Source organism: Thalassophryne amazonica, chromosome 19, assembly GCF_902500255.1.
Source record: "Thalassophryne amazonica chromosome 19, fThaAma1.1, whole genome shotgun sequence".
NCBI classification, from domain to species: Eukaryota; Metazoa; Chordata; class Actinopteri; order Batrachoidiformes; family Batrachoididae; genus Thalassophryne; species Thalassophryne amazonica.
Genome location: NC_047121.1, coordinates 53225967 through 53238218, shown reverse-complemented (window position 1 = coordinate 53238218; position 12252 = coordinate 53225967). Strand labels below are relative to the sequence as shown.

Below are 12252 nucleotides of genomic sequence, written 5' to 3'. Positions count from 1 at the left end.
GTGTAGCGGTTCTCTGCATTGTGGTGTTTTTGATTCCTCCATGAACTCCGGCATGGGAGGCAGACACTCTGACCAGCCGGCTAAAGAATCCTTTGGTTGTTGGGGTAGAGAGGCCTATTGACTACCACATGCACAGCGACTCCTGCTGGCCTCTGTCACACCTGCATGTCTTTGGAAGTGGGAGGAAGCTTGAGCACCTGGAGGGAACCCACACAAACACAGGGGAGAATAACCTTTGCTTCAGTGATAGGCAAATCTGACCTTGGTGGGGAATGTCAGAACCCACTTCCATGTGTGCGCTGAGTTTGGTCCAAATCTATAAAGTGTAGCAGATTAACCAGAAAAGTCAAACTAAGGTTCTTTACCAGCTGGGCTAAGAAGCCAAAATCCTCTCTACCATACTGAACATAGAAATATAGGATGTGTAAAAGTGTATTCAAGTGAGACGAGGCGTCATCTGGATATATGAACACTTTATTGAGAACAGCACACACCCAGGATAGCATGTTGGGATGGACGCATCCACCAGTTCAAATCACAACTTTCAAGCAGTCAGAGGTTCACAGTCCTCTTCCACAAAATTAATCAGGAGAAAAACCCTCCTTTGGATTTTGGTATTTCCTTTACAAATATGACAAAAATGCATAGAAAATGATCTTTCTCAAAGTCTTCAAGTATAGTTTGAAATAAGATTTGATTTTGGTTTTTGCATAATTGTTCAAAAGTCGTTTTTCTCTCCGTAGCATCTCATTTTTTTTTCTACACCCTGAAAGAAGAGGAAGAAAAATAAATTTCAGGAGTCTGTCAAAACTCTGGATGTCAAACAGTCAAACTACTGTATGAAACGAGTCATTTAACAGATTGCGTGTTATCACCTGGCTAACGAAGCACACGGTCCTCAAGATGTGGTGGCAGCAGGTGGAGCCATGCTGCCCACCTTCTGAGTGGCATCTTTCTTTGCCTGGTGCGCCTGCAGCACTGCGACGGCCTCTTCCACCTGCACGGCCGAAACATTAAACATCAACAACCACATGTACGCTCTGTTAGCAGCACTTCTCTGTCAGCTACAACATTGAGTACCTTTGATCGCAGAGACTCGTGAGACTCCAGCATGTGTAAGAGCTCTGAGTTGTCAATTTCTAGCAGCATGCCAGTGATCTTTCCGGCCAGGTTGGCGTGCATGGCCTGAATCAGCGGGAAGAGCCGCTCACCTAATGTGAAAAAAAGACAAAAGCATAAAATTTAAATCAATCATCTGATTTAATTCAGACTGACTGTATGTGCTCAAGTCACTGCTGAGCTGATTGACTTGAAAAACAACCATCCTTGCAGTGGCCAGATGTGACCATTTCTAACCACTAGGTGACAGTGTTGCAAAGTAGACGACAGGCAGTTTCTGCGTGGTCTCAAGCTGTGTCCAAATTCCGGGTCTGCATCCTTCTAAGGCTGTGTCCCATGAAATTCTTCAGGCTTCAGGCCATCAAACACAGCAGAGGCCGGAGCAAACTATTCGGAAATGAGATGGTCACGTCCATACGTTTCCCCGCCCCTAGCTCCATCACCTGGCAACCTCGACAGCTGCATGTGACAAGCTAGCGTAGTGGGTGACCCGTATTTTAGCAGTCATTTTTCAGTACTTACTTATACTTGTAAATGTTATTTATTTACAATTGTACATATGAAACCTAAAAGTATCTTTTATCTTTGTTAAAAATTGACCAACCATTTTGTCTTGGAAAAAAAATAAATCGTGCAATGACTGATGGGATTGTTTGAATCCTTTGTTCGTAGATAGGGATGGGTATTGATAAGATTTTATTGATATAGATACCATTATCAATTCCGCTTATCAATCCAATTTCCTTATCGATTCCTCTTGTGGATTTTCTGTGTACTAAAACTAGGCTTTACAGGTTTTCTATGTCAACAACATTTTATTGAGTCTTAAAGTAAATAAATGTGAAATTGGTCACTGGATCCTTAAACTCTGGACATAAACAAAAATAACAAAATATGTAGTTATTGTCAAAAGCATTTCCTTTCAGACATTATTGGCATGAATGTCTTTCCATACATCTGAACTGAGCTCTTGCAGCCGGCTGTGCTGCATGTCAGGATGCAAGTCTGTATTGCAGCGTTTGGTAAGAGGTGTCATTTTATTTAAAGCGGTGATTCGCTTTGAAGTTATTAATTCCGACCGGACTCTGTCTTGGCAGAGAACCGCGCAGCGTTTGAAGCTATGCCAGCGGAACGGAGGATGATTCTCATTTCTTGACTGCAACAAGACAAGAGTCCCAGTTAGTGACTTTAATCCACACAAAAGTGACTCACGATTAACATATTTTAATGGCTTTGAGAGGGGTTAAGAAGCGGATTTGCCGGTTCTGAAGAGCAGCGAATCAAAGAACCAACGAGCCAGTAGATCGAAGCACTGCTTCATTGGTTCACGCTTCAAAGTGGAGTCACGCTGCAGAAACGGTTGATTAAAGACCCGCTGCAGGGTCTGTAATCAATGTAGGGAAATGATCATTTTCACTGATATCGGTGGATCGAATCATTTCTTAACGATACCCAACCCCATTCGTATGAGAAACAGAGGCTGCACATGGCGGCCGCTTAATAAGCAGCATTTGAAATGGGACAGCTTCATGACATCAACAGCTGGCGATTGCAGCCTTAGAAGTGTGCAGCCACTGAACTGGTCCACAGCCCCAGTCTACCAGCTGAATCTGGCTGCTGGCCTCGGCTGGGCTGTGCATTAATGTTGTGATTCTCACCTAACATCTGCTTTTGCTCTTGAGGAGGTGCAGCTGCCAACATGGAGGCCGTGAGCGGCTCCTGGCCCTGAACATGCACAGCTGGCTGAGTCTGCACAAAGGCAAGAGGAAAGAAAATTATTACAGAGCGAAGGACACATGAGATGACCGGATTAGTCATGTGGTCAAACCTGCTGTAAGGCGATCGGCTGCACCACCTGAGGGTTGGGGTTCCGGACACTTGTGGCGTATTTGTAAGGAGGTATGGCCCGGGTGCCGGGGACTCCCACTGAAGGTCGAGGAGCCATGGCCTGGCTGCTCCCTAGTTCAAGAGGAGAAATTATTCTTCAGTTTATCAATTTCCTGTGTGCAAAATCATATCTGAGTTTACAATTATCTTAAAACATCAAAAATATCATTTTAAAAATGTATTATTTTCTTCTTTCTTGAAATTGTGCCTTTTTATTATCATACTACAGTTTTATACTGCAAACTCCAGTGTTTTTCCACAAACCGTTTCAAGTTTTATTTTGAAATTTCCTGTGTGTGACATTCTTAAAACATCTGATAGTGATTATTCTGCTCCGTTATTAGTGGGTGAACACACCTCGTGGGCCCTGCATGCTGCTGCTGGGACTCATGTGTCTCAGACTGGCACGCGGCCCTGGCTGACGCAGTGAGCCGGGCATCCCTTGGAAACCACCTGTGCCCAACACAAAATGGCATAAAAGTTAACTGTATTAAAATTTCACCTGCTCATGAGTGGAAATTCACCTGAATGAGGAAATAAATGCACCGTCACATGCTTACCTTGACCTCTTCCACCTTGCTGCTGCCACCGGGGGTTTGGTCGCATTTGGGCCAACTGATTGGGTGCATAGTACGTCGTCCTGTTCTGTGCCTGGCGAGCAAAGACAAGAAGGGTAAAAGATGGATACAGATGAATGCACATACTTAGGATTAGCCAAAAATTAGTACTAAATCATGGCAAATCATAAATAAAAGGCATCAGAGGGCTGATACATACCATGTTGATCTACACACCAAAATATAAATGTACAAGTAAATATACATCTGTCTGTAATGGTGTTTTTGACTGTGCTTGACTTCATCATACAACTTTTGTGTGACTTCATTTTTACGTCATTCATACCAATCAATCACAAATATTTTGTTGACCAATATATGCTTTAGATAATCCATCTAGGCTTCTTTGTCATTGATATATACAACTTAAAAGTGTTTTTTGGACCATGTTTTCCTTGACCTTTGACTTTTAACCAAAGTACTCCAAAATCTAATCAGCTCTAGATATCTGTTCAGTTAGCATTCACACCAGGTTTGAGCCATTTAGACTTCTCTGGGGTTTTTTTTAGATATCCACAAAAAAGGGGGAGTGGGGGGAGTCAGACCATGTTTTCCTTGATAGTGACTGTTGACCAAATCACGGTATACTTTAATCACCTCTAGATATCTATCCAAGTTATATTCCCACCAGTTCTGATCCATCTAGGCTTCTTGGTTGTTGAGATATACAATCACATTTTCCTTGGCTTTGACCTTGGACCTTTGACCAAACTACCCCTCTACATATCTATTTAAGTAATATTCTCACCAAGTTTGAAGGTAAATCTATTGCATTTATATAGCGCTTTCTTTTCCATTACACACTCAAAGCGCTTTACAATGCCTCACGTTCACCCTGATGTCAGCCTGCTGCCATATAAGCTGCTCACTACACACCAGGAGCAACTATGGGATTAAGGACCTTGCCCAAGGGCCCTTAGTGATTTTCCAGTCAAGCTGGGATTTGAACCGAGGATCCTCTGGTCTCAAGCCCAACGCTTAACCACTAGACCATCACCTCCCCTACAAGGAAATGCATCCTTCTATTTATGAGGTATGCTGTTCACAGACACACATCTCATTGAAAGTACCTGGCTGCCACTTTTCCAATGCGAAGGGTAATAAATAAACACCACTAAGCTGAAAAATAGTTTTTGGCAAAACTGTTTGCATTTTAACAAACTACGGAAGGTGCTTGTAAGTGGAAAGACATTGACTCGAGCTACCTTTGCCACAGTAAGAAGCCTGATCTTGCAAAGTCAAAGTGAGACTAACTTGAATTGCCCAATACTCCAAGTTTGAGGCAACACGACTAGGATTTGGACTACTAATATCTAGAACAGGGTTCAAGTCCATGTGCGTGCTTCATGCTTGTCCACCCAGCTGTAAACATGTACCAGCCTTTGCTTGGGTAGAAACCTGCAATGGACTAGCATCCCATCGTAGACCCATCTGCATCACTCTACAGAATCTGGAGATAAGCACCACCACCAACAGACCTCAGGGTCTGTATAGGACTTCTTCTTTGTGAATTTGGATAAACTTGGGAAACATGTGATGCTCACACCTGTGGCACCGCGGGCATGAAGTATCCACTAGTGGGCTGGAACTGATTGATGATGGCGTTTGCCGGCATGGCTCTCATGCCGGCTATTCTCTGCATGTACTGGTTGGTGAGGTGTGCTTTGCGCTCCTCTTTGCGCTGAGCTAGAGCCACGTAGAGGGGCTTTGAGCCTACAATGCGTCCATTCATCTCCGTCACAGCTTTGGTGGCCTCCTCGGGGGAGGAGAAGCAGACGAAGCCAAAGCCTTTGGAACGTCCTTCCTCCAGCATCACCTAAACACAGACGGGACCCATCTGGATCATTTCCACCACACAAACACTCCGTCTCCTCCTGAGTGTAAATGTATGTCTCCGACCCTCACCTTAGCACTCGTAATGGACCCAAATGGAGAGAACTCCTTACGCAGTTTCTCATCATCGATGGTATCGTCCAGGTTCTTAATGTAAAGATTAACACCCTGAAACCGAAGCACATCTCAAACATCAGCTTCAAACGTACCTTTGATGGGATTATGGTGACTTTCTGCAGACCTGATAGCGACTGATCCGTTCCTGCTTCAGCATCTCAAACTTTCTTTTCAGCTCCGCCTGCCGCTCCATCTTCTTCTGAGCTCGGCCCACAAACACAGTCTTGCCGTTGAGTTCGGTGCCGTTCATGTCTTCGACAGCCTTCACATGAAGTGGTGATTATGGAAATGAGCTTCTCACAGGTGAGCTACAGGTGACGTGTGTTTGCAAGTGGACTGTTACCTTGTTGGCATCTTCATGTTTCTCATAACTAACAAATCCAAATCCTCTGGATTTACCGGTGGAGTCGGTCATCACCTTCACGCTCAGTGTTTTACCTGCACAGATGGTACAAAATCAGATTTCAGTACCTCTGCACCACAAATGGGACCTTAATGTGTTATAAGGATGCAGACACACAGGACCCCAGACCAAAAGATCTCACTTTGTGGGGTAAGGATGATTCTGAGAAAGCTCAGAACTACACAGGAGGACCTGGTCAATGACCTGAAGAGAGCTGGGACCACAGTCACAAAGATTACATTAGTAACAAAATCCTGCAGGGCACCAAGGTCCCCCTGCTCAAGCCAGCACATGTCCAGGCACGTTTGAAGTTCACCAGTGACCATCTGGATGATCCAGAGGAGGCATGGGAGAAGGTCATGTGGTCATATGAGACCAGAATAGAGCTTTTTGGAATCAACTCCACTTACCATATTTAGAGGATGAGAACAACCCCAAGAAAACCATCCCAACTGTGAAGCACGGCGGTGGAAACATCATATTCTGGGGGTGCTCTTCTGCAAAGGGGACAGGACGACTGCACCGTATTGAAGGGAGGATGGATGGGGTCATGTATTGCGAGATTTTGGCAAACAACCTCCTTCCCTCAGTAAGAGCATTGAAGATGGGTCATGGCTGGGTCTTCCAGCATGACAATGACCCAAACACACAGCCAGGGCAACTAAGGAGGGGCTCTGTAAGAAGCATTTCAAGGTCCTGGAGTGGCCTGGCCAGTCTCCAGACCTGAACTCAATAGAAAATCTTTGGAGGGAGCTGAAACTCCAAACCTGAAAGATCTAGAGAAGATCTGTATGGAGGAGTGGACCAAAATCACTGCTGCAGTGTGTGAAAACCTGGTGAAAAACTACAGGAAACGTTTGTCCTCTGTAATTGCAAACAAAGGCTACTGTACCAAATATTAACATCGATTTTCACAGGTGTTCAAATACGTATTTGCAGCAGTAACATACACATAAATTATTTTAAAAAATCATACATTGTGATTTCCAGATTTTTTTTTTTTTTTTTTTTTAGATTATGTCTCCCACAGTGGACATGCACCTAAGATGAAAATTTCAGACCCCTCCATGATTTATAAGTGGGAGAACGTGCAAAATCGCAGGGTGTTCAAATACTTATTTTCCTCACTGTATATATGAATGAATGTGATTAATTACAAAGTCTGTGATTAATTCAATTACACTCATCTTTAACCGCTTATCCGGGTTCGGGTCACGGGGCAACAGCTCCAGCAGGGGACCCCAGACTTCCCTTTCCCAGGCCACATTGACCACCTCTGACTGGGCGATCCTGAGGCGTTCCCAGGCCAGTGTGGAGATATACTCTCTACACCTAGTCCTGGGTCTTCCCCGGGGTCTCCTCCCAGATGGACGTTCCTGGAACACCTCCCTAGGGAGGCACCCAGGGGGCATCCTTAGCAGATGCCCAAACCACCTCAGCTGGCTCCTTTCAACGTGAAGGAGCAGCGGCTCTACTCCGAGCTCCTCACGGATGTCAATGTCAAATTTATTTATATAGCACATTTAATACAGAAAAACTGCCCAAAGTGCTGCACACACCCAAATAATAATAATAGTAATAATGAAAAACACAACAGGAACAAAATGGCTAAAATGATAATCATAACCAAATCAGGAATCGGCTAGCTTGAGTCGAAAGCCAGATCAAACAAATGAGTTTTTAACCAAGACCTGAAGACGGGGCCATATGGACATTCAAAGGAAGCCTGTTCCAGAGTCTCGGAGCCGCCACTGAAAATGCACGGTCTCCCCTAGTTTTCAGCTGGGATCTCGGCACTTCCAGAGTCAGTTGATTGGCCGATCTCATATTTCGACCTGGAGCATTAACCGACAGAAGCTCGGAGAGGTAGGAGGGAGCCAATCCATTTAAACATTTAAAAACCAACAACAACAACTTGAAATGAATCCTGTAACTGACTGGAAGCCAGTGCAGAGAGGCCAGTACAGGAGTTATGTGGTCCCGCTTTCTGGTGCCCGTAAGCAACTGCGCTGCGGCGTTTTGGACCAATTGCAGACGGTGAATGGACATTTGATCTAGCCCACAATACAGGGAGTTACAATAGTCCAAACGACAGGTGACAAAAGCATGAATCACTCTCTCCAAGTCAGCCCGGGGCAAATAGGGTTTAACTTTACCCAGGAGACAAAGCTGAAAAAAGCTAGACTTGATTAGAGTTAATTTGCTTTTCAAATTTAAAAGAACTGTCAAAGATGACACCAAGATTCCTCACAGACGGGTGGTAATGGTTACTCAGCGAGCCCAGAGCAGTGGCAAAAAATGAGTTCCCAAATACCACAATCTTGGTTTTAGAGTCATTCAGATTAAGACAATTATGGGTCAACCAGTCCTTCACTTCCTTCAAACAATTATTTAAAAGTTTAAAATTGTCTCTGCCCGGGTACAGCGGAAGATAAATTTGCAGATCATCTGCAAAGCAGTGAAAAGAAATATCATATTTTCTAAAAACTGACCCGAGTGGCAGCATATACAGAGAAAACAATAAAGGGCCCAAAATGGAACCCTGTGGTACTCCGCATTTTAGTGGGGCAACATCAGATGAATAAGGGCCAAGGTGCACAGCAAACAACCAATTTTGCAAATAGGATGTAAACCATGTAAGGCAGTACCTTTAATGCCAACATGGTTTTCAAGGCGTGACAACAGAATTTTATGGTCAACTGTGTCAAACGCTGCCATGAAATCTAAAAGAATTAAAACAATAGAATGACCAGAATCAACAGTTAAAATTAAGTCATTAAAAACTCTTAAAAGTGCAGTTTCAGTGCTATGGCGCAACTTAAAGCCAGATTGAAATTTTTCAAAAATGCCATTAGCCCCAAGTAAGTTTGAATTTGTTTAAAAAACAAATTTTCCAATATTTTGGACAGAAAAGGCAACTTTGAAATTGGCCTATAATTTGCAAGGACTTCAGAGTCCAAATTTTGCTTTTTAAGCAAGGGCTGAACAACCGCATGCTTAAAAGAACTAGGGACACAGCCAGAAGTCAGCGATAGATTTATGATCTTCAGTAAAAAAGGGTCAACCACATCAAATGCATATTTGAGAAGTTTGGGAGGAAGACAATCAAGTGGACAGTTAGAGGGTCAGAGCTTTTCACAGCAACAGACAGATCACAGAGTAATTTGCTCAAAATGCTCAAAAGCCGTAGAACAGACTATGTTCATGGAGGGATTTGCCTCAAAAGAGGCAGAGGTTGAAGCCCTCATGGCAGATATTTTATCAATAAAAAAGTTAAGAAAGCTATCACACAATGTTTGAGAGTAAACAACACTGTTTAACTCCACAGGATTCACTAATTTGTTTAAAACATTAAAGGGGACCTGGGGTCTCTTAATATTTGACACAATTAAATTTGACATGTAATCAGCTTTCGCAGATTTGACTGTTCTCTGATAATTTGACAAACAGTCCCTTAAAATGTCCAATGACACACGAAGCTTATCCTTTTTCCACCTCCTTTCAGCCCTTCTACATTCTCGCCTCAGTGCACGAGTGGTGTCATTTAACCAAGGCTCAGCTGCAGACTTAGCCTTTTGGATTTTCAAAGGTGCAAGCAGATCTAAAATAGAGATGCAAGTTGAATTAAACATTTCCATAGTCTCTTCAACTGAGCTAGTTGACAAGTCCAAAGTCGGCACCAGGGAAATAAATGCGCTCGAAAATTCCTCTGCCGTTGAAGAGTTAATTACGCGCCGCGTACGCGTAAGGGCGCATGGCATAGGTGGAGCACAAGGCAATTTTGCAGAAAATAAAACAGGAAAGTGGTCTGAAATCTGCGTTGTACAGAGGTCCTCAATGTAAACATTCATGCCATAAGACAGAACAAGATCAAGAGAGTGCCCTTTCTCATGCGTAGGCCCAGTGACCCACTGTGTAAGATTAAAAGAATCAATAGTATTTAAAAGTCCTTGACCAGTGGCTTAGATTCACAGCAGACATGTATGTTAAAATCACCAACTATTAAAAAACGGTCACACTTAAGAACAATTTTAGCCACAAAGTCTGAGAAATCCATAATAAAATCTTTGTTAAACTTTGGAGGTCTATACACCAGCGCACACAGGACAGGCAAGTTACTCTGTAGCTCAATCAACTGCAATTCAAAACTAGAGAAAGCGTTTACTCCGGATGACTGAACTTCTCACCCTATCTCTAAGGGAGAAACCAGCCACCCTCCTGAGGAAGCCCATTTCCGCCGCTTGTACCAGTGATCTAGTTCCTTCGGTCATAACCCAACCCTCATGACCATAGGTGAGCGTAGGAATGAAGATTGACCAGTAGATCGAGAGCTTCACCTTTTGGCTCAGCTCCCTTTTCGTCACAACAGTACGGTAGAGTGAACGCAACACCACCCCTGTTGCGCCGATTCTCCGGCCAATCTCATGCTCCATCGTCCCCTCACATCTGAACAACACCCCAAGGTATGTGAACTCCCGTAAGGATACCTGGCTTGCAGTCATTTCCATCTGTCACAGCACGTCCCTGCAGTCACTGGAACTTTACCCAGTGTCAGTAAGAAACACGGTCTTTTCATACGGGACAAACTAAGAGGAAAGGCTGCATGCCAGAAGCAGAAATAATTTTACCGTATTTGTCAAATAGTTCCTTCAGACGATCGTCATCCACTTCATCCCCAAAGTTCTTGATGTAGACATTGGTAAACTCTTTGGCTTTGGCACCGAGCTCGGCCTCTCGTTCTTTGCGAGATTTGAAACGACCCACAAACCTAAAAATACAAAAGCAACAAAGCACTTTTGTAACACTGTCTTACCTGAGCTGGCAAAATAAACCATTTGTCTCTTTTTCCAAACTATAATATTAGTTTCCCATGTTTCCAGGTACCAGATGAAGGAAGACCTGACCATACAAGTACATTAAGACAGATACATTTTTAACACAAATCCACACTAACAGATCCTTGTGAGACTCATCACTCCTGGAATACACGATGGAAAAAACGTTACGTTGTTGTTAGCTTCAGCAGAAGCAGGTACGTCAGCAACATGCAGTGACAACAATCACAACTGTTGTTCCAACACTTGATGAGGAGGTGGAAGGAGAGAGATTGAAGAACAGAGGACAAAGGAAAGCTGAGGAGGACCAAAAGGTCTTCTATACCTTTCTATGACCGCCTCTCTCCTTCCGTCATCCAGAATTGCATTCCTGCATTCGATCCATCACTAAAACACACAAACGAGGTCACGCGCACACACAAACCCTCCAACACGTCTGGGCAGCAAGTGGACAAATAAGGCAACAGAAAATACATCTAGTCAGAAAGATACAAACAGCAGATTGTAGATCATCACAATTCAGTTTTCTCAAAACAATCTTGTTTGGTCCTTCCAGGGGAGGAGCTTGGACAATTAAAGATTAGATAACTTGGGATGTTCCAAGCTGATCCAAACAACTGCGGCTGATGTGACACTTTACGATGGATCAGATTGGCTTCATAAAGTTTGATAATGAATGAATGAATTTATTCGGCACACAGACTCAAAATAACAAGGAAAACTCATGAAGAAAACAATTTAACAACGTGCCCGTGTGCCCGAAAGGCTGCAGGCAGACGCAAAACATTTCCAAAGTCAGAAATGTGGAATTTTTAATAAGCTGTTCTAATTTTAACTTTTCTACCAGGCAAACATTAACAGTTTACTACGTGTCCACGCACACGCATAACAACATGTCTCAGCTTTGCTTTTCAGTCAACCATTAGACAACTTCTGCCTGACTGAAGAACCAAAATCTGATGGATAAATGCAGCTACAGGTGACCCTCTTTCATATAAATCCCAAATATTGTACCTCAGCATTTGACAGGAAACACAATAGCATCCACTAACGTGCACACAAATTCTAATTTCCTGCACTGGAAGTATCATGCAAACATTATACAGTGGCATGAAAAAATCTGGAAACACTTGGATTTTTATACTTTTTTCTTATGACATGAAATTAAAATAAAAATCAGGCTCCACTATTTAAAAACTAAACTCAGCAGAATAAACAAACTGTGCTGCTCTGAACAAACACGACTTCATCATGACACATCACACCAATCAATCACAAACATTTTGCTGATCAATACAGACTTTAGATCCTCTCTTTACGCTACTGATTGTAGAGATATGGCAGAAAATATGTTTTAGGTACCATGTTTCTGTTGACCGTATTTGTGCTGATTTTCTCCATAAGTTATTCATCTTGAGATATCTGCCCAGGTTTGGTAGAA

General features: G+C 43.2%; 1 protein-coding gene across 1 annotated transcript in view; it reads right to left on the bottom strand.

The window, feature by feature from the left end:
* Positions 1-456: 456 nt before the first annotated feature.
* pabpc4 (poly(A) binding protein, cytoplasmic 4 (inducible form)) overlaps positions 457-12252 on the bottom strand; it is a 29549-nt gene continuing 17753 nt past the window's right edge. Inside the window, exons 4-15 of the mRNA XM_034195197.1 lie at positions 10605-10744; positions 5917-6011; positions 5698-5835; positions 5529-5624; positions 5170-5439; positions 3567-3657; positions 3364-3459; positions 2948-3078; positions 2778-2868; positions 1081-1211; positions 876-997; positions 457-766 (exon numbers count right to left, since the gene is read on the bottom strand). Of these exons, the coding sequence (XP_034051088.1) occupies positions 899-997; positions 1081-1211; positions 2778-2868; positions 2948-3078; positions 3364-3459; positions 3567-3657; positions 5170-5439; positions 5529-5624; positions 5698-5835; positions 5917-6011; positions 10605-10744 (1378 nt within the window). The 3' untranslated portion in view covers positions 457-766; positions 876-898. The remainder of the gene's footprint in view (positions 767-875; positions 998-1080; positions 1212-2777; positions 2869-2947; positions 3079-3363; positions 3460-3566; positions 3658-5169; positions 5440-5528; positions 5625-5697; positions 5836-5916; positions 6012-10604; positions 10745-12252) is intronic.